The sequence below is a fragment of the Pan troglodytes genome, chromosome 5, assembly GCF_028858775.2.
Source record: "Pan troglodytes isolate AG18354 chromosome 5, NHGRI_mPanTro3-v2.0_pri, whole genome shotgun sequence".
In the NCBI taxonomy this organism is placed as follows: Eukaryota; Metazoa; Chordata; class Mammalia; order Primates; family Hominidae; genus Pan; species Pan troglodytes.
The window spans coordinates 58,982,484-59,005,696 of NC_072403.2; the positions used below are offsets into that span (position 1 = coordinate 58,982,484).

At 42.8% G+C, this 23,213-nt stretch overlaps 1 protein-coding gene across 1 annotated transcript; it reads right to left on the reverse strand.

Annotated features, from left to right (window-relative positions):
- Positions 1–3,682: 3,682 nt before the first annotated feature.
- GCM1 (glial cells missing transcription factor 1) lies at positions 3,683–22,448 on the reverse strand. Its single transcript, XM_016955676.4, has 5 exons — positions 22,250–22,448; positions 10,770–11,022; positions 8,721–8,833; positions 7,517–7,645; positions 3,683–5,663 (listed from the first exon to the last, which is right to left on the reverse strand). Exons 1-5 carry the CDS (start codon positions 22,322–22,324, stop codon positions 4,923–4,925), a joined length of 1,311 nt encoding a protein of 436 aa, XP_016811165.1. The 5' UTR covers positions 22,325–22,448; the 3' UTR covers positions 3,683–4,922.
- Positions 22,449–23,213: the final 765 nt, after the last annotated feature.

Genomic DNA, 23,213 nt, shown 5'->3' on the forward strand with positions numbered 1-23,213 from the left:
CTGTCTCAAAAAAAAAAAAAAAAAAAAGCCTCAGGGCCTTATACAATGAATAAGAAATGAAAAGGCCCATTCAAGCCTTATTGTCATGAAATTTCAAGTAACAAGAAATAATAAAACTATCTGAAAGCTCCTAGAGAGAAAAAGCAGGCCATGTTCAAAGGACCAGAAATCTAAATGATATCCAGACTTCTCAACAGCAGCTCTGAAGTATTCTAGAGGACAGTGGACCAGTAACTTCAGATTTTTGAACTTTTTTGAGACAGTCTCGCTCTGTTGCCCAGGCTGGAGTGCAGTGGCACGATCTTGGCTCACTGCAACCTCTGCCTCCCAGGTTCAAGCGATTCTTCTGCCTCAGCCTCCCGAACAGCTGGGACCACAGGCATGGGCCACCACACCTAGCTAATTTCTTTTTTTGTATTTTTAGTAGAGATGGCGTTTGACCATATTGGCCAGGCTGGTCTCGAACTCCTGACCTTGTGATTCGCCTGCCTCAGCCTCCCAAATTGCTGGGATTACAGGCAGGCGTGAGCCACTGCGCCCAGCCTTTTTTCTTTTTTTTGGATGGAGTTTTGCCCTTGTACCCCAGACTTGAGTGCAATGGAGCGATCTCAGCTCACTGCAACCTCTACCTCCCAGGTTCAAGTGATTCTCCTGCCTCAGCCTCCCCAGTAGCTGGGCCTACAGGCATGCGCCACTACACCTGGCTAATTTTGTTTTTGTATTTTTAGTAGAGACGGGGTTTCACCATGTTGGCCAGGCTGGTCTCGAACTCCTGACCTCAGGTGATCTACCCACCTTGCCCTCCCAAAGTGCTGGGATTACATGCGTGAGCCACTGCACCTGGCCATTTTGTATGAAAATTACTTTCAACCTGCATTTCTAATCTCAGGTAAACTCTGTGCCAAGTAAAAGAACAAAAACAAAAACCAAGTATGTGATTAAGACATTTCCAGACATTCAAGTGCTCCAAAAATGTATCTCCCATGGATCTTTTCTTAGAGAACTAGTAGGGTGTGTGCTCTACCAAAATGATGAAATACATCCAGAATGAGAAAGATATGAACCCAATCAAGAGGGGAGGAAAGTAAGCCCAAAGATGAAGGAGCAACAGGATCAGACAACAGCCTGCCCACACTTGTTCAGAGATAAAAGGCTCCAGGAGTTGCTGGGGGCTGGGGATCCCAGAGGGAATTGACTGCAAAAGGCACAGCAGGACTTTTCAGGGGAACTGCCATGTTCTATATCTTGATTTTGGTGAGGTTTCATTGTATACAATGACCACATGTACAGTGTTCAAAACTCTGTAAAATGAGTGGAGTTTTTTGTTTGTTTGTTTTTTGTTTTGAGACGGAGTTTCGCTTTGTTGCCCAGCCTGGAGTGCAATGGCGCAATCTCGGCTCACCGCAACCTCCACCTCCCCTGTTCAAGTGATTCTCCTGCCTCAGCCTCCTGAGTAGCTGAGATTACAGGCATGTGCCAGCACGTCCGGCTAATTTTGTATTTTTAGTAGAGACAGGGTTTCTCCATGTTGGTCAGGCTGGTCTCAAACTGCCAACCTCAGGTGATCCGCCCGTCTCAGCCTCCCAAAGTGCTGGGATTACAGGCATAAGCCACTGTGCCTGGCCGAGTTGAGTTTTATTGTATGTAAACTGTACTTCAATACTACTGATCTTTGTAATTTGCTGGAAGAATGCATGATCTAGGCGGAGAGTGGTGCATATGTCCTAAATCCTAATCTATAGTCAGAAAACAATAGACATATAAAACTAAAAGATGTGTAAGCACATTCTCTAGTAATACAGAGGTAACTACTAGAAATAACTCAAGGAGTTAAAAAGTGGAAACCTCTTGGAGGGGTGGGAATAGGACTTGGGAGCAGAGACAGCTGTTATTCATAGTAAGCTTTGTGATGCCAGCTGACCTTTAAGCTACGTACATGTTCTTACTTTGATAAATATCAATATAATAGTTTTTGGATTTTATTTATTTATTTTTATTTTTTTGAGACAGGATCTGGCTCTGTCACGCAGACTGGAGTGCAGTAGCACAATCATGGCTCACTGCAGCCTCGACCTCTTGGGCTATAGCAATCCTCTTGCTTCAGCCTCCCGAGTAGCTGGGACTACAGGTGCACACCACCACACCCAGCTAATTTTTAAAATATTTTTTAGAGTCTTGCTATGTTACCCAGGCTGGTCTCAAACTCCTAGGCTCAAGCGATCCTCACACCTCAGCCTCCCAAGGTGCTGGAATTACAGGCATGAGCCATCATGCCTGGCTAAGATTATAGTTTTTGAAAGTGAGAAAAGGTTTGGAATAACAGGATGCCTAGTCTGGTGGAGGTAAAATGTTTGCAATACCCAGAAAGCTTTGGACCAACAGGAGCTAAAGTTTCCTTCAGACAGTTACTGTTTATTTAGCTCTTTCATTTCATTTAGAGTGAGAATAAAGAAATGTATTACAGCAATGAAAATAACAAATTACAGCTACCCTCTTATGGATACAATGTTGAGCAGAAAAGGCAAGATCATAAAAAAATGTACACTAACTAGATGATAGCTAGACTGGTGTGTTCTTATGACAATTGAGCTCTATGCTATGAGCTGTGCACTCTTCTATATGTACATTACACTTCAATTAATTCTTTAAAGTATACCATATGATTCTATTTGTTAGGCTCCCCAAAAAGACCAAACGAAACTATAGTTTAGGGATACATACAAAGGTAGTAAAAATGTAAAGAGCCAGTCTAGTGATCACCTTTGGGATACAGGGAGAGGGTTGTGGATGGGATTGAAATCCACAATAAGGGGAACTTCTGCAGTGCCAGTAGATCCTATTTCTTGGTCCAGATAGTGTTTACACAAGTATTCACTTTACAATTCTGCTAAACTGAATATAAAAGGTTTTTATTGATTGATTGATTGAGACTCTGTCATCCAGGCTGGAATGTGGTGGCACAATCATGGCTCACTGATTTGATAAGCATCGACCTCCCTGACTCAAGTGATCCTCCTGCCTCCCAAGTAGCTGAGACTACAGGTATGCATGATGACATCCAGCTAATTTTTAATTTTTTGTAGAGACGGGGTCCCGCTATGTTGCCCAGGCTGGTCTTGAACTCCTGGGCTCAAGCGATCCACCCGCCTTTGCCTCCAAAAGTGCTGGGGTTACATGTGTGAGCCACCATGCCTGGCCAATATATAAGTTTTATATATAGTCTTATCACTTAGACAAATGAATTTAGAAGATTTGAACAAATCTAAATGTTTATCAATAGGGACTATTTAATTATAATAGTCATGTAATGCATAATGCATCATTAAAAATGAAGCAGCTGTGATCCTATATGCTTATAAGAACTTAATGCTCAAATTGGCTCCTAAAACGACAAAACCATGTTAGAAATGAATCTGATATGATACCACTTATGTCGTCTCTCTTATATATATATAAAAATATATTTTATATATAAAAGATATGTGTGTATTTTATGTAATGTATTTCATACACATTACATATAATTATATATATGCAGAGAACATCTCTAATATCTGGAATAATAGACAAGAAACTAGTCAGTGTTGCAGAGAGGAGACTAGAACTAGGAGACTTCTTTTTTTCACTTTTGAATTTTGTATCATGTGCATCTATTACTATTCTAATAAAGAAGAAGGAATAATTTATTTCAAAAATACTTGTTTATTGCATGGTTCTCTCCAGATTTTATGCCTAGGCTTACTTTTATCATAAAGTACTTCAGCAAAGAAGAGAAACTGGCATTCAAACATGGCCAGCCAATCATTGCCAGGCTAATTGCACAAGAGCTTCTCCAAGCAAATATTTCTCACCTATTACAAACCCCACATTGATGTAGGTGCCACAAATAATAAATGGGACAAAACAGAAGCCCCTGTGCAAGGGGAAGTCAGTGAGGAAGAGGGAAGGAAACGAGAGGCAAGGAGACCACGCACATCACTGGTATTTCTCTTCATATGGCAATTTAACATTGCTGTTCTTTGTCTTTATGAAAAATCGGGTTAGGTCAGGTTCCTTGTCATCACAAGTCTTAGAAATCATCTAGAAAACATATATTTTACACACTAATCTCACAACTAGACAACATATTCAGTACTTCAGTGGTAGAATCTTCAGCTTTTCACACCTTAGGCAGTTCTTCCACCATCTATTTCTGTTTCTTCATTCTCAGTTCCCAAGAAGGCATAGATCAGGTCCTAGATAGGTTAGCATTTCACATGTCTACTCCATTTCATTTGCAACAATGGCAATGAAAACCCAGCATGCAATGTGGCTGAGGTGCTGGGAACCCCAAACAATGTGGGGGAAAAAGCAGAGGGCATTTCACATCCCAGACGGGACAGGTTTCCATTCCTTACTAAGGGTGGAAATACTAGAGTGGAGGAGAAGAAGCCAAAAAAATTACTCATGTGAAGAAAAAAGCCTTGTCAGCCGGGCGCAATGGCTCACGCCTGTAATCCCAGCACTTTGGGATGGTGAGGTGGGCAGATCACTTGAGATCAGGAGTTTGAGAGCAGCCTGACCAACATGGCAAAACCCTGTCTCTACTAAAAATAGAAAAATTAGCCAGGCGCAGTGGCAGGTGCCTGTAATCCCAGCTACTCGGGAGGCTGAGGCAGGAGAATCACTCAAACCCGGGAGGCAGAGGTTGCAGTGAGCCGAGATGGCGCCACCGCATTCCTGCCTGGGCAAAAGAGCAAGACTCTGTCTCAAAAAAAAAAAAAAAAAAAAGAAGGAAAAAAGAAAAGGAAAAAAGCCTTGTCTACTGCTTATCATGATTCTCATTTATCTGTGGTTATGTTTTAAAAATTATTTCCTAAGGAAATTCTTTCAGCCCTTCCCCATTTTTGAGGGGCTGGGGTGCACATAGTGAAAGATTTGGGTCATCTCAAAGGACACAGGTTCAGAAGCATATCATTGTTGCAGTGATCCAAACCCAAGTATGTCATTTCTTCCTCAAAATCCCATTTGCTGCTCTTGCTTGGCAGTGAATATTGCTGATGAGGATGAGAGGCGTAGGTGAAGAGAAAGGGGTCTTCTTGAGGTGAATGGTATGCAGGAGACTGGACGTAGCTGTTAAAATCCACATGTACTTTCTCTTCATAAAGATTACCCGCTGGATTTGGCCATAATGGGGGACAGCCAGTTTTGGCTGCAGGTGGCTCCAATGGAAGCTGCTGGTAAAAGGGTTCTGAAGAGTTTTGGGAAGGAGAGAAGCTGCAAGGCCAGCTGGTCAGAGGAAAAGGATAATTGGAATAACAGTTGTCAGTAAGATGATTTCTCCCCAAAGCAGCATTTTTACTCCACGCTTGTAGATCGCCATGATCAGAGTAGACTCCGGAGGCAGAAGGAGGAAGCAGGTCTCCACTACTGTAGGTTCTGCTACTGGACAATTTGCGCTTTTCATAGAGCTTCGTGGGGTCCACAGTGGAAGTCTGGTCAGTCAGATCTGTGATTCCTCCCAGACCATAACTCTTGGAGAAGGAAAAGCAATCATTTAGTGAGTTCTGCTGAGGAGTGTTAGCTATTAAATGTCCACTGTAACTACCAGGCAATTGGACGCCTTCCTGGAAAGACCAAGTTAAAGGTAAACTCCCCTGACTTTGTGTTTCACCTGGAAGAGACTGGAAAGGAAAGTGAAATGCTCGTGTTAATAAGTTAAGCAAATCAAAACCACTGCCATAGGCACCCATGAGTTACTCTGTACAAATAAGAGCTCCATCAGATTTTCCTCATTCCTTACACATTAATACTTGACGCACAAACACATGCAGCGGCTTGACCACAACCACGAAACACTTGAAAAAAGCAAAGGCTGCCTCTGTTTCCATGTTAAAGCTTGCTAACCAGTAAGAGCCAAATTTCCCTACATTCAGTAGAGACATGAGTGTGTTTAAGATGTTTCACACTCAAACACAAATCTGATATCCTAATTGCTTTTTATTTATTCTTTTTTTTTTTTTTTGAGATGGAGTCTCGCTCTGTTGCCCAGCCAGGCTGGAGCACAGTGGCACGATCTTGGCTCAATGCAACATCTGCCTCCCGGGTTCAAGCAATTCTCATGTCTCAGCCTCTCAATAGCTGGGATTACAGGTGCCTGCCACCACGCCCAGCTAATTTTTGTATTTTCAGTAGAGATGGGGTTTTGCCATGTTGGCCAGGCTGGTCTCGAACTCCTGACCTCAAGTGACCCACCCGCCTTGGCCTCCCAAAGTGCTGGGATTAGCGGCATAAGCCACAGTGCCTGGCCTCTAATTGCCTTTTTAAGAAACTTATAAGGAACTATTTACAAAATATCAAAGTATAACTTCAAAGATTTATATTATACTCAGCACAACTCCCAGGGTCTCTGTCTCTCAACATTTCCTCCCTTGACTATTCTATTTCTTAGTGCTGGTTGGAGTGTGAGAGACCATGGTTGCTATTGTTTTTTAGTTTTTCCTTTCCTCAAGAGATTTTTCTCTGAATTCGTGGGAATTTTGTTGAACCATAAATCAGACCTCTAGAACACGAGTGGTACATTCATTTATTTTTCTAAATGGAGGAGGTATATTGTTCTTTAGTTAATCGTTAAAAAAAGGATCTGGTTGAGAATTAAGTTATGCTCTTGTTTAGGTAAAACTACTAGCTGTTAAGGGGATACTTTTAGGGGGTAGAGAAAAAGGGCTGTGACCAGGTAGATTGGATGAGAGACTGAAATGCCACTTGACTTGTCCCATGGCTGGGAGAAAGGATGAGGAAATAGCCATTTGGGTTTGGGGGGCTTGCATTTCCCTGCAACAGATCCACATTACAATTGTTTTAAATAAAGTACATTTACAGCCTCTAGGGATGGACCAGCTCCATCTCTGTTCTCCCAAAAAGAAATGTGCACCTTTGAACAGTAGAAAAAGTATAGGAACTACTATCAATATTAAACAGACAAACGCAAAAAAACCTATGATCTGCTGCCCATAAAGCAGTGGACTTCACATCAGTTTGTCTATAGGGAGTAGCCTCCACTCCACTATTGCCACCCTGGGACAGCTATCATTTTCGGAAACTGCTTGCTTATTTCATCTTGGTAGAGTGTGCTAAGAAAACAATCTGTTTGGGGACATATGGAAATTCAGGAGGGGGGGGAGGGGGCAGGCGGTGAAATGCATAAGGCTACTATTTTGTGGAGATTGTTTCAATTGTTTTTGGTTCTTGCCAAATATAAGTTAAGTGCTAATTCAAGTTTCTCTTTGTAATTGTAGTAGGGAAGATGATTCTCCAATTACATGGACTTTATGGTTCCCAGCATGCTACAAAGATGGTAGAAAGTAAGAGTAAAGCCTCAGATTTAATTTCTTTAGCAGATGCTTGTTTGTAGATGAGCCTGATCATCCATGATTTCTGGCTTTCCTGCGTCAGCAAGGGACCCAGGAAATCTACCGCCCCCAGCACAGGCGTGGCAAGCTACTGCATGTATTGAACATACATAATGAAGGATTACCCTGGTCTCTGTGCTCCCCTTCAGGCTCAATGAGACGGAGGAAGGTGCTGTGTTCACTTTCTTCATGGCTCTTCTTGCCTCAGCTTCTAACTTGGTTTCTGGTTTTGGATGATCATGCTCTCCCTTTGACTGAAATGAGACAAGGAAGTAGAAAGGAAATGATATAACACTGACTAGACTGTGCTTCATGGTGCATCAGTTTTTATTTACTGTGTGTCCTGCCCCGGGGGTGGTGTTGCAGTTGCCTATGGTAACCAGACTGGATGAACTTCTGAAGGCGCTCCCAAGAGCACCATGCTCCTGCCTGCCTGCCTCTCACCCACCCAGCAAAGCCATAATCACAGTGCTAAGTAACACTTACTAAATGCTTCCTGTGGTATGTGCCAGACACAAATAAACACCCTGTGTGCCTTATATCTCATTTCATCTTCAGCACAACCATTGAGGTACACACCATTATTATCACCCCCAGTTTACAGAACAGGAAACTGAGGCATGGAGTGATTACGCCAGCTGGGTAACCTCCTCTAGAAGTGAGGGACCTAGGATTCCCCTACCTGGAGCTGGCCAAAGCTGAGAGTCAATAGTTAAACATTCAGGAATTTTGTAGGCTGATTGTTAAAAATGACTGCTGGCTTGAAATCAGCCACGGTGAGAATATTTCCATTACAGAAGTTGGCAAATGCTACAAATCAGGACATTTTCTTTTTGGAGAGCTGGTTTACCAGCATCCCACTAATTCAAACCCAGGCAGTCTGAGTCAGGGTCCATTCTTCACCACTGTTGGTGCCACTGCCCCATTAGTACTCTTACACATTCTACAGAAAACTGGGACGTGGAAGAGGAAAGTCACCTGCTCAGGTTTAAAGAGCGAGTAAAAAGTCAGAGCTGGTGTTCAAACTCAGATTTGCTGAAGGCTACCAGCAGCATGCAGCATGCGGCATGCTTAGAAGCACTGTGCTAACCTCAGTGTGACTAGATTAGCTGCCACTTCTCCTGAGAAGTAGAAGCAGAGACAGGCAGCTCCCCTTCTAGAGCTCCCCAGCACTTCAAACATCTATTAGAAGTGCAGGGGACAGATACTTGCTCTCTTAGAGTGTGAGCCCTCGGGGATGGTGCAGGATCTCATTCACAGGTGCATCTCTAGCCTCTGGTGAAACTCCTCAGTAATGAAACTCTCATGTAACTAACTCAAAAATCCAACCTGGAAAAATATAAAGCGTCCGTCGTGCCTCCAGAAGTTGGTGACCGGGAAGCCCCCATGACCTCGGCAAGGGATGAGCTTCAGAGGCCCGTCACAGTTGGGACAGCGTTTCCCTACAAAAGAGCAGAGGAAAATGACCACACCTGGCTGAACCACGTCTGTTGTTGACTCCTGTGCAGTCTTGAAGATTTTAGCCCTGACTCAAGGACGGCAGAGGATAAATCTGGGCAGAGTTTCATGGGCTGAAATCCACTAGATATTACCCCTGACCCTCAGAAGCCTGGCCACTAAAATGGCCCAGATGGGTCTCACACATGGATAGGGGAAGTGGTTGCCTACCAAGTAGGATATTTCGCAGGTCAAGGCAGAGCTCTTCTGAGCAGAAAATCCCTCCCTACTTATTTAGTGATATTTGAAATTCTGACCAGGCACAGTGGCTCACACCCATAATCCCAGCACTTTGGGAAGCCAAGGCAGGCGGATCCACCTGAGGCCAGAAGCTCGAGACTAGCCTGGCCAATATGGTGAAATCCCGTCTCTACTAAAAATACAAAAATTAGCTGGGTGTGGTGGTGCACACCTGTAGTCCCAGCTACTAGGGAGGCTGAGGCAGGAGAATCACTTGAACCTGGGAGGTGGAGGTTGCAGTGAGCCGAGATGGCACCAATGCACGCCAGCTTGGGTGACAGAGTGAGAGTCTGTCTCAAAAATAAAAAAGAGAAGTTCTTTCACCTCACAATTAGAACTAAGGGTCAAGGGGCCAAGCTACATGGGAGAGTGAATGCAGCTACTACATTTTCACAGAGGTGTAAATGACTGATACCAGGTCCTGACCTAAGAGCAAGTTTTTAAAACAAACTACTGGGAAAAATATAAAGTAACTTGAGGTTTGAAGTGGGCAAGGTACAGGGCATGCTGAATGTATCTATTTCATAATCCAGTGAATGTGTTTTAGAAAATGAACAAATATCTCAGCACGTGATTATGATGTGAACCTAAATGAATGGAATTGAGTCTAACCTTTCACAGCTGCCAATCCACATTGATGCACACATTGAGATCACTTAGGGACCCACAAGAAGTCCAGTGGCAAGTCCAATAAACTACTTTCTTCTAAATTTTACATGGGTCATTGATGAATTAACATTAACCCCTTAAGGGATACATTTTTCCTTTTATTTTTGGATGGAGTCTGTCACCCAGGCTGGAGTGCAGTGGCACAACATTGGCCCACTGCAACCTCCACCTTCTGGGTTCGAGTGATTCTCCTGCCTCAGCCTCCCGAGTAGCTGGGATTACAGGCACACGCCACCACACCCGGCAAATGTGTGTGTGTGTGTGTGTGTTTTAGTAGAGATGGGTCTTCACCATGTTGGGCAGGCTGGTCTTGAACTCCTGACCTCAGGTGATCTGCCTACCTCAGCCTCCCAAAGTGCTGGGATTGTAGGCATGAGCCACAGTGCCCGGCCATTTTTCCTTTTTTTTTGGAGACAGCATCTCACTCTATTGTGCAGCCTGGAGTGCAGTGGCTCCATTATGGCTCACTGCAGCCTTGACTTTCCAGGCTGAAGCAATCCTTCTGCCTCAGCCTCTGGAGTAGCTGTGACCACAGGCATGTGCAACCACACCCGACTAATTTTTAAATTTTTTTGTAGGGGTTGGGGTCTTCTTATGTTGCCCCGGCTGGTCTGGAACACCTGGGCTCAATTTATCCTCTCATCTTGGCCTCCCAAAGTGCTGAGATTACAGGTGTGAGCCACCACACCTGCCATCTTCTCTTTAACAGGAGCCTTCAGTCCAGTGCCTTAACCCAAGGAGGCATTTTTGATGGTGGGTGCTCTGGGTATGGCAGATCTGTGGGGTCCTTGCTGGAGCACAAGGGGTCTGGTTGGTTCCCCTCCATATGCTCCATGTCAGAACAGCCTTGGCTGCCACTACACTCCAGGATGACGGTTTTGCCCTTGGGCGGTGCTGGGACACAGTGACCCATCTGGCAGGGGCATCTAAGGGATGCCAGCTTTTTTGCTGGTGCCACTAAGCTCTACTCACGCTGCTGCTTCTGCCGGGCCTTGTCACAGATGGCAGGTCTCAGGTAGATCTTGCGCCCCTCCTCTGCGAGACAGTCGCGGCCGCACACCACCACACCCAGGCAGGACTTCTTGAGGATGCGGGAGTTGTGGTTGTTGGTATTGCGCATGGCCCAGCTGCTCAGGTGCCGCTGCGCATTCTTGTCCTCCGAGCTGTAGATGTGTTTGGCATAGGAATCTGGCCACTCCTGGAACCAGTCGGTTTTTTTCACATTCTGATAGAAACACGAAAGATACGACTATACTTTAAGCTAGAAAACACAGCTGTCACCCACTGTGGAGTGAGTAGATGGGAAGGATGTTTTGGCATTCAGGAGCTGGGCAAGAGACCTTTGGCAAAAGCCTCCCTACATTTAATTCTGACAGTGGGATCAGCGAGCCCAGCACAACAGTGGCAACTGAGTGCTGTGTCTGTCAGGCATTCAGCTGCTGGACCAAAATAAATGATAGCCCCTGTGAGTTCCATCTGATTGACACTTCCCTAGCCCTCAGTGACACAAGAAATGACCATTTCTCAGTAGGAATTTTTGAAGGTTAAGTAATGCTATGCTCTTACACAATAACTATAGAAAACAGGGCCCAGTGTGGTAGGGTGTGCCTGCAGTCCTAGCAACTCAGGAGGCTGAGGTGGGAGGATGGCTTGGGGCCAGGGGTTTAAGACCAGCCTGGGCAACACAGCAAGACCCCTTCTCTAAAAACTCAAAATAAACTGTGGAAAACATTGTGGCGGGATAGTGAGATAATGTCTCGTACCACGCTGTGGTTATCTTACTGGGAGTCACACAGGTTTATGCAATGTCGCCAGAGATAAGCAGTGGGAGGGATGAAAAGCCCTGGTTCAGAGAGATCAAAGAGCCACTTTCTTCCCGAGAGATTTTCTTCCTTTATCTTTAACCCTACATTCACGTGCCTCAAACATGACAAGGGAGTAAGAAAGAGCTTGTTTTGACTGAAAGCGTCTCTGTTATTGCCCAGGATTGGCGCTATGCCCTGTGTATGAACATTTGACTAAACTCTCCTTTAAAACACCACAGACAAGGAGAGTTGTCATTCAACGGACAAAGTTTCCATTTGCAAGATGAAAAGGTTCTAGAGCTCCTTTGCACAACAGTGTACATATAGTTACCACGACTGTACTATGCACTTAAGCATGGTTGAGATGGTAAATTTTAAGTTGTGTTTTTGACCAAAATAAAATAATAATTAAAGAAAGGCCGGGGACACCGGACACTCAGTCCTTATAGCATACATTATTTTGCTCTCTGTGCCTCTGTTTCTTCATCTGTAATGTAGGGATAATGAGACCTGCCTACCTGAAGAGTTGTTATGAAGATTAAATATGATTATATATATTAAATACTTAGCACAGCACCTAGCATGCTGTAAGCTCTAAATAATTGTTAGTCACTGATGCTGTGGCTCATATTCCTAGGCCCTACATTGGTGCACAGATGCTGCATTTGACAGACCCTTCCTTGTTCTTAGAATGAGAATCAGCAAGCAGTGTCAGCACTCAAACTTAGGCTGTGCCCATGCCCTACGGCTTTCAGAGACTTAGCATGGTGTAAGAACATTTTTCATCTAGAAGGTTCTAGAAAGTCAAAATAGAAGATTCTAGAAGGTCCAGAAGAAGAGACTAGGCTGCTGCTTCTTTGCTTTCCCAACCAGAAAGCACAGCCCACAACATTAAAAAATGACAAATTTTAGAAGAAAAAAGTAAATGTTAGTGTCAGGATTGACGGGCATTTATTGAGTTAGAATTCAAATTTAGAACGTGCCAAAGAACTTTGTAACTTGAGACTCTGGGCAAGTAACTTTGTCTTTAAAGCCTGTTTTGCTCTTCTCTAAAACTGAAACATTGATTAAAACTGCCTCACAAAAGTGCTGTGAAGAGCAGATGTGTTGTAAACTATAGATTCCACATAACGATACTTGTTGAATGGAATGTCATGGGGCCTGAGGTGGTCTGAAGAAATATAAATGAGAGGTTTTAGGTACATGCAGGGTAGTACTGTTTAGTGGTTAAGAGCTGCAGTGTGCAAACTAGGGCCCATGGGCCAAATCCTGCCCATTGCCTGCTTTTGTAAATAAAGTTTTATAGGAACACATCTATGTTCATTAACTTAAGTGTTGTCTATGGATGTTTTTACACCACCGCAGCAGAGACTGTATGGCCCACAAAGACTACAATATTTACTATCTGACTCTTCACAAAGAGTCTGAGATTCCTAGCTGCAAGCTTGGACTCTGGAGGTATACTGTCTTTCTGGATATGAGTCTTGAGGAAGTTCTTTTCTTTTCAGTGCCTCTATTTCCTGCTCTGAAAAACGGGGTAACAGGAGTACCCCACAGGGAGGTTTTGAGGACTTACTGAATTAACATACACAATGCACTTAAAATAGTGCCTCACACGCAGCAGGTTCCACCTCAATGTTAACTGTTATTCTACCAGATCTGGAACTGCCCTCAGCCAGTCAATGTGGTTGTAAGAGTCACTGGCTTTTGGGAGAGAGAAGACCCAGTAGAGGTCACTTCATGCTTTAAACCTTGCCAAGCCAAATGCAAGATAAGAGTCCAAGTCCCAGCTGGGCACGGTGGCTCACACCTGTAATCCCAGCACTTTGGGAGGCTGAGGCAGGTGGATAGCCTGAGGTCAGGAGTTCGAGACCAGGCTGCCCAACATGGCAAAACCCCGTCTCTACTACAAATACAAAAAATTAGCCAGGCGTGGTGGCGGGCACCAGTAATCCTTGCTTCTTGGGAGGCCGAGACAGGAGAATCTCTTGAACCTGGGAGGTGGAGGTTGCAGTGAGCCAAGATCATGCCACTGCACTCCAGCCTGGGCAACAAGAGTGAAACTTTGTCTCAATTAAAAAGAAAAAAGAGTCCAAGTCCCTATAAAATAAAAGCTTAATTGGTGCACCTCTTGTTCCACAACCTTCCTTCTCAGGGCATGACAGTGGCTAGCCCTTTGTGTGCTATGCTGTAACTACTGTGGTTTGGGAAGGGGGAAGGGTATAAATAATAGGAGGGTGGCATCTGGAAAAGTTCCCTGTGGTCCATCAGGCAGCTGCAGCAGAGATTCCCGAATGGCCAGGCCAGGATGCTGGTTGGACCATTTGCTTTTTCCAGACTGTCCCCTCTCCTCCCCAATTCTCTGGTAATTTTGGGCTTGCTGAGACTCAATGCCCGGGGTGAGAGAAGCTCCCCAGGCAGCATGCCTCCTGCTCTCTCCACCCACCTTCTCTTCCCTTCCTTCCTTCCTTCTTCTGACCCAAAGCTGCAAACAATGCTGTCTTGTTTTCTGTCACAGAAATGCCATAGAAAGCATAATAGAGTATTTTATCTTTTGAAATAATAATGTAGGTTAAAACATTAAAATGTCTACTTTTGGCCAGGAATAGTGGCTCACACCTGTAATCCCAGCACTTTGGGAGGCCAAGGCTGGAGGATTGCTTGAGTCCAGGAGTTCAAGACCAGCCTGGGCAACACAGTGAGACCACGTCTCTACTAAAAAAACAAAACAAAACAAAATTTGAGTGTACTTTCCTCTAATATTGGACTGTAAAAAACTACTGGTGCACTTGAATTATTCCAATATAAAACACAGTTGTCAGGATAGCAGAGATGAGGGCAAGGTGGACTTAGAGGAAAGCTGAGATTTTCATGCTTTAAAGGTGAGTGGCCACTTGAGGCTGGTCAGAGCCATAGATCCCATGAACCAGAAGGAGTGGAATGTATTTGTGAGAACATCTCAGATGTTCTGATTAAAGCAAAGACTCCTTGCCTGTAGAGGAAGAAATGATCTTTATCATCCTTTAAGCTTTTTTCTGACAGTCCCTCCACTGGTACCTTAGTTTTCCAGTTCTATTAATAATGCAGTAATGGCCAGGTGCAGTGGCTCACCCCTGTAATCCCAGCACTTTGGGAGGCCAAGGTGGGTGGATCACTTGAAGCCAGGAGTTCAAGACCAGACTGGCTAACATGGCGAAACCCCATCTCTATCAAAAATACAAAAATTAGCCAGGCATGGTGGCACATGCCTGTTATCCCAGTTACTCAGGAGGCTGAGGCAAAAGAATCGCTTGAACCTGGGAGGCAGAGATTGCAGTGAGCCGAGATCATGCCGCTGCACTCCAGCTTGGGTGACAGAGTGCTTTGTCTCAAAAAAAAAAAAAAAAAAAAAAAAAAAAAAAAGCAGTAATAATTTGGACAACGTATGGACTGAGAACATTACTAGGAGTAAATATACTCACATCAAGCTAGTCTCTGGGCCATTTATTCATGCCTAGTCTTTGACCTGGACATTTAGTGGGGTCTTTGATGTCTTTTTACACTGAAATTAAGAGAAAACCCAGATCTCAATAATGCAGAGGAACCCAAGTGTCAGATGGATGACTGTGATTTCTGAAACTTGTTAAACCAAGACCTCAGAGAAGTAAAATTTAATAAGAATCAATAATCATTTCTTCATCATGTTTAGCGAATCCCCACAAAATACTTTCTTCTTTTTAGATCCTTTGTTTGTTTTAATTTCTAACTTTTCATGAGTAACTCTTTGTTTTTCCTCTTAGTTAAGAAGTTTATAATTGAAAGGGAATATTTCTGAGGTTTCCAACATGTAGACCTAGCTAATTTGTATTTTATTATCTCCTGGGTAACATCACTGGGGGGTTAACTGATATTTCTATGACTTCTGGGTATAATTTTTTACTAACGGATTTAATCCTCTAACTCAATCAAAATCTTTGTAGCTCTATGCACTTCTAGAACACCCTTCATACTCACCTCATTCTAACTTATTCAACTACTTGAAGTTTTCAGAGGGTATCTGAAGAAATGAAGTATGTATTGTTATATAAAACTAATCAATTAAAATACAAATTCTGAAATAAAGTATCAAAAATATCTACATTATCATATGATCATATTATGAAATTGATTTTCTTTTGGAATATAGTCTGCTCTTGCATAAAGTAAATATCTTCCAGGTTTTCATTAATTATATAAATAGCTTATTCATTACTTATAAATAAATATTTCTAAATAGAACAGGAATATCAAACAAACATACTTTAAAGCAAATTATATAGAGGTACAAAAATCAGATATTATGGAAAACAGGAAAAAAAACCTTCAACCAATGTTTTGATTTACATACAACTTTTCAGGAACTTATCTCTTCTGGGCCAACTGGAAATAAAACTCCAAGTGTTACCAAAGAAAAAAATTGAACTCAACAAAATGCTTTTGTGTTTGTTCAAGAATTACTCCTTAGGGCAGGCATGGTGGGGAATGTCTGTAATCCCAGCTACCCAGTAGGCTAAGGCAGAAGGTTGCTTGAGCTCAGGAGTTCAAGACCAGCCTAGGCAAGATAGTAAGACCCCCATCTCAAAAAAAAAAAAAAGAAAAAAAAGAGGAATTACTGATTACTCTTTAGACTAATCCTGGTATTTCTTAGTCCAGAGATCAAGACTCAGGACAGGCCAGGCGCGGTGGCTCAGGCCTGTAATCCCGGCACTTTGGGAAGCTGAGGTGGGCAGATCACGAGGTCAGGAGATCAAGAACATCCTGATCTTGAAACCCCATCTCTACTAAAAATACCAAAAATTAGCCAGGCATGGTGGCACATGCCCATAGTCCCAGCTACATGGGAGGCTGAGGCAGGAGAATCGCTTGAACCCAGGAGGCAGAGGTTGCAGTGAGCTGGGATCACACCATTGCACTCCAGCCTGGGCGACAGAGTGAGACTCCGTCTAAAAAAATAAATAAATAAATAAAATAAGACTCAGGACAAAGTTCCTTATTTACTCTGAAAACACTAAGTTATGCCAAGTTACCCCAGCTTTCAAACCCCGTCTGTCTTCTCTTTTCGCTTCCCTTTTCCTTCCACCCAGCTAAGCAAGGGACCTACTGCAGGGTACCAGCAGATGCAATAATGCTCCTATCTGTATCACACCAGAAGCACAGAGTGGCAGAAGAATTCTGGTCCAAATAGCAGAGGCCCCAGTGATCATGGGAGCCCATATAGGTAGAGCTCTCAGGGAAGTTCAAATGACCCTTGAGGTCAAGGAGAATGTCTGGCAAAGGGGGCAAAGTCGCAGGAATCCCCATCAGAACAATGACAACGTGACCTGCTCATACAGGGGATAATAATTGACAAGAAATCCACAATCTGGTTTACCTGTTAGCTCCCTAGCACCAAGACACATCTGAGTACTACAACTGGCTTGTTCTGATTACATGCGGCCACATGGATTCACAGAGAGAGCTCAAATATTCATGTTTGATCACAATTTGGGGCTTATCTTTTGCAGAGACAAAGGAAGTTTGGCTGGCTAAAATCATAGTCCAGGAATGAACTCATCAGAACTGTGGCCCTTTTGCAGTTGACTTTACTATTCTATACTAGAGAATGTTCTCTCTACCAAAAAAAAAAAAAAAAAAAAAAATACTTAAACCTTGTAATTTTGTGAGTTAATGGCTTGGAGTGGCTTTGGCCATGGGTTTAATTTGCAAACTGCTCAGTGTGTAGGAACAAAATGATCCAGGGTGTTTGCTGGCTGTGGTGCTATTGGCACAACCCGAACTGAGAGAAACTGGCTGGTATTTGAAATGGAGTGGATGTTCTCCTCTCGCTAGTGAAATGGGTACTATTTAAGAGAAAAAGGAACTGAATTTCTTCCCAATTTTCAACCAGAAGAAAACAATTCTTAGAGATTCAAAGTTCTCTCAAGTATTACAATCAGTACTAATGAGAGTGTGACACTCTCCAGGACCATGTAATCCACATTTTAAATCAAGACTAAATCAACACCAGACATTTGCTGCTTGGATCAAGCAAACCTTAAAGCAATTAGATTTGACCTTTCTAAGTACAAATAATGATATAAATAATAGATGATTGATCTAATTTTTTTTTCCTCTAACCTTACACAAACTCTTCTGGCCTTGCTCCCCATGCCAGAGTCATGTTGAATTACACACTCATTCTTTCAAACTCCTCTAGCATTTTTCTACATGGCATTGATTCTCTATTTAAGCAGTAATCTTGTTCCACCAGCCCAGAAGATCATGAGCATTTCCACAGAAGTTAACATAGCTTAATGGCCCCAGTATCCCTGAGCCTACTACAGTGTCTCCTGCATTTCAGTTTCTCAAAAATGTCTGATATCTTAGTAAGGACATCACTGCTCACTGTTGTCAAAATTAACCCATAAACCTTGATGTATCTGAACTATTTAAAGACACATGGAGTTTCTCAGACCAGAAGATGTAACTGGTATTTGGGTAATCATTTTGAAACTTGAAGGGCCGGGCACGGTGGCTCACACCTGTAATCCCAGCACTTTGGGAGGCCAAGGCGGGTGGATCACGAGGTCAGGAGATCGAGACCATCCTGGCTAACACGGTGAAACCCTGTCTCTACTAAAAATACAAAAAATTAGCCGGACACGGTGGCAGGTACAAGTAGTCCCAGCTACTTGGGAGGCTGAGGCAGGAGAATGGTGTGAACCCGGGAGGTGGAGCTTGCAGTGAGCCGAGATAGTGCTACTGCACTCCAGCCTGGGCAACAGAGCGAGACTCTGTCTGAAAAAAAAAGAAAGAAAGAAAGAAAGAAACTTGAAGCCTGGGTGCAATGGTTCATGCCTGTGATCCTAGTATTTTGGGAGGCCAAGGTGGGCAGAGCTCTTGAGTCCTGGGGTTCGAGACCAGCCTGGGCAACATGGCAAAACCCCATCTCTACTAAAAAGACAAATAATTAGTTGGGTGTGGGGTGCACGCCTGTAGTCCCCACTATTCTAGAGGCTGGGTTGAGAGAATCACCTAAGCCCGGGAATTCAAGGCTGTGGTGAGCTATGATTGCGCCACTGCACTCCAGCTTGAGTAATGAGAGTGAGACCCTGAAAAAAAAAAAACAAAACAGAAAGAAAAAGAAAGAAAGAAGGAAGGAAGGAGAGAGAAAGAAACTTGAAACTGGAAGCATGTGAAAGGATAAACAGAAAAGGAATTTTCCTACATGTTGTATAACTAATAATTCTGGCAAGAATATAAAATTATGAAATATAAACTATAAATGATCTAGATCGATGGGACAGAGAGTGAAATTAGAGAAATTTATAATCATAACAAGCCATTGCATTTGATCCTTTAAACCACATTTGTTAAATGCCAAAAAGGTAGTCTGGGGAACATCAACCCCTGAAGGGCTTCAGGAAAAAAGTTTCATGGTCAAAAATAAGTTGGGGTAATACTGCCTAATACAGCCTCCTTCGGAGAACCACCAATGCACAGGATGGTGAAAAAGACTCCAAGCCTGCAGTCAAGAAATCTGTTTAACCTTGTTGAACTTCGTATTGCTCTTTTTCTTTCTTCACAGTACCTATTAAAATTCCATGTAACTTGTACTCTACAGAATATATTTAGGGAACACTATTCTAAACATCTTAGAGACTGAGGCAGGATATGTGGAGAATTCCTATTTTCATTCTACAGGAGGTAACTAAGACTTAAGAAAATCAATTTCTCCAGGCTCACACAGATTCTAAACAATGGAGCCATTCATTAATGAATTCCATATTCAACATTTGTTGTTTCATACATGTCAGGCACTGTGCTAGGCACAAGGCTGACATTTCTAGAATTCTAGACTATTAGAACTAATAGGTACATACCAGACCATTTGGCGCAACCCCCTCATTTTCAGAGAGGAAAGGAAGTTTCAGAAAAGGTAAACAACTCAAGGCTCTCCAAAAAAAAAAAAAAAAAAAAAAAAAGGGAGATGGAACTAGAATTCAAATCTAGGGCATTTTTCTCCAAGTCCTGTACTTTTCATAATACACCCCTCTGTCTCTGGAGATGCTCACACAATATAAACAATATAAAATCTAATGTCTGGAAATCTTTCCAAGAGCTCAAGTGTTTCTTGGTCTGATGACAAAGCTAGCATTAAACCTAGACGAGGATGGTATTCTCTCTATTCAGAAAATACTAAGGAATATTTGCATTTTAAATCATTTCCCCGACATATTTAACAAATTGGAAGACAGCTATTTCCGTGAGCAATCTTACTACTTTTTAATGAACTATAAATACATTTCTAAAACCAAATGTGCATTTTTTGCTATACATTTCTCAGTTTAATGTCATGGGTAGCTGCAAACACTTTCATTTTTGGAAATTCATGTTGGAACATGAACTTTTATGAGCCTCAAGTTTCCCTATAGGAAAGAGGTCTTCATCTCTTGTTTATGGATCTCATGAAGAATCCTGTCCCAGAAAAAAATGCCTGTTAAGACACAGTGTCACCCACCATTTCATGGGGTTCTCAAACTCACTAAAACTCTTGCTCTAGAATGTGACATTGTAAAGTCTTCTACATATCTGTTTACTTCAACTCTTGATTTCGTGTCTGTCCAACTTCTATTTGGGTGTTGTAATCATGAAGTTAGAAAAAGGTGAAAATATGGGTCCTGGAGCCAAGTGAAATTAAAGTTTACTTTAAAGTTTCCCTACAACAGTGACAATAATTGTAATACTAATTAAGAGCAACAACAAACACAAATCCCTAAAATCGATATTTGCATGATTTAACCGTGGTTTCTAGAACCATTTGTAAATGGATGGGAAGTGGGGCACACTTTCTGTTCTCCAGCTCTGTCCCAAGATCTACGAAGAGAGGATATAGATGTGGGGTCGGGGGTGGTGAGAGGGGTAGAGGGGGTGGGGTTGGAAATTAAGGAAAAGCATAAAGAGAAACAAAAGGAAGTCTTCGTTAGAAATTCTGGAACAGTTACAAAGATAGAGGAATCTCTATTCCTTCTCCCCTTCTTCTGATAACTCAAATTCCTTATTACCCAGAATCAGGCAGACTGGATTGACTTTTTCATGACTTGGTACTGGTGGTGTCCAGTCCTAGCCTTCTAGTCACCTTTTCAAACAACTTCTAGTGAGATCATCTTAAATGTTAACAAAGGAAGTCAAGGAAGTAAACAGTGATACATGTCGAAAATCAGTATTCAACAACCAATGTGTGCCTATAATTCCAGATACTTGAGAAGGTGAGACGGAAGGGTTGTTCGAGGCCAGTAGTTTGAGACCAACTTGGGCAACATTGTGAGACCCTCCTCTCAAAAACATTTTTTTTTCAATTAGCCAGGAGTGGTGGCACATGCCTGTGGTCTCAGCTTCTAAGGAGGCTGAGGCAGGAGGATCACTTGAGCCCAGGAAATTGAAACTGCAGTGAGCTATGATGGTATCACTGCACTCTGGCCCAGGAGACCAGGCAAACCCCATCTTAATTAAAAAAAAAAAAAAAAAAAAGTCAATTGCCAAAGAAAATGTGAAATGAAGTCACTATTTCAGTGCATGTATGGTATTTCCAAAATAGGAGCAGAAGAGGCCAGGCTGTTTATGCCTGTAATCCCAGCACTTTGGGAGGCAGAAGCGAGTGGATTGCTTGAGCCCAGGAGTTCAGGACCAGCCTGGGCAACATAGCAAAGCCCTGACTCTACACACACACACACACAAGTACAAAAATTAGCTGGGTGTGCCTGTGGTCCCAGGTAGGCAGGGAGATCACTTGAGCCCAGGAGTTCAAGACCAGCCCGGGCAACATGGCAAAACCCCATCTCTACAAAAAATACAAAAATTAGCTGGGCTTGTTGGCGTGTGCCTATGGTCCCAGCTACTTGGGAGGTTGAGGTGAGAGAATCACTTGAACTCGGGAGGCTGAGGCTGTAGTAAGCTGAGATAGCTCTACTGCACTCCAACCTAGTTGACAGAGCCAGACCCTACCTCAAAAAAAAAAAAAAAAGTAGAGGAAGAAGAAAGAAAAGAAAAGAAAAGAAAGAGAGAGAGAGAAAGAAAGAAAAAAAGAAAGAAAGAAAAGAAAGAAAGAAAAAAGGAAGAAGGCAGGAAGGCAAGGTAAGGCGAAGGAAAGGGAAGAAAGAAAGAAGAGGAAAAAGAAAAAAGGAAGAAGAGCATGCTGTATTCCACAAGAGAACAATATCATCTGGATTCCAGCACATTCCAGTTAGACATGAATCTGAGTTAAAACTATCACTATAGCAAATAAGGTTGTATGAGGACTTGTGCATAACAAAGAGTCAATTTATGGCCAAATAAATCATCACGGATTTTATCATACTGTCTAGCCAGAGTGAGTGCAACCTGAGTTACGCCAACTTTGAAAGAGAAGGGAAGTAGAAATTTCTTTGCATCAGTCTCCAAGTGTGGGAGTCTAGTAAGTAAAGACACACTCAAATCATAGGTCTTGCCATCTCTTCTTAAAATCCCTCAGTCGGCTGTCTAGCTGAAACTCTAGGGGAGAGGAATTTACCCAGCTGGAATCCTCACCAATTTCCTTCCAGGTCTCTGCATGTTAATAGTCAAGACTTCACAGCCCAATGTTGAAGGCAGATTTTTATAGCAAGTACATACCTGTGGCAGTTTCACATCATTAATATCCCAGCTTAATATCTCTTTGTCTTCAGAATCAAAGTCGTCAGGTTCCATGATAAGGTCAGGCCAGCCAAGGTTTTTACCTATTCGACTCCCCTCAGAAATGCTTGAGAATTTTGTTCTCAAAGGTTCTTGATATAGCTGGATCGGCTCACTCAAGCACCTTGGACCAGGAGATTGTTTTCTAGGGCTAAAAAAATAAGTTATATTAGTATTGGCCATTAAAGAGATTTAAAAAAAAACCCAATGCTCCTCTGCCAGAAAAACCTGTTTCACTGACATTTTTGCAAGTACCAACATACTAGTAAAAGACAAAACATAGGAGCCATAAGTGATTTTACTTAAAACTTGGCCATCGGGAATTAGAAGCGTGTGATCACTGCTTTCACCCTTGGGTTTGGGCTTGCTTTCTCATTGCAAGATCCAGGTTGTGAAGGCCTTAGCAGAGACAGTTGTCATCTGTAACCAATGGCTAGGACTTTTCCTGCTAGGGCAGGAGGATACTGGCTTGGAGTTGTTTCCATAGAAATGCCTTTATAAATTAGCTAATGTGTGGTTGAAGCTGCAAGAGGAGAACATCACACTGAATTTATCTAGGAAAATACATATATGTTATATATATATATATATATATATATATATATATATATATATACATTTTTTTTTTTTGAGATGGAGTCTCACTTCTTTACCCAGGCTGGAGTGCAATGGAGTGATCTCAGCTCACTGCAACCTCTGCCTCTTGGGTTCAAGCAACTCTCCTGCCTCAGCCTCCGCAGCAGCTGGGATTACAGGCATGTGCCACCACGCACAGCTGATTTTTGTATTTTTAGTAGAAATGGGGTTTCACTCTGTTGGCCAGCCTGGTCTTGAACTCCTGACCTCAAGTGATCTACCCGCCTTGGACTCCCAAAGTGTTGGGGTTACAGGCGTGAGCCACCGC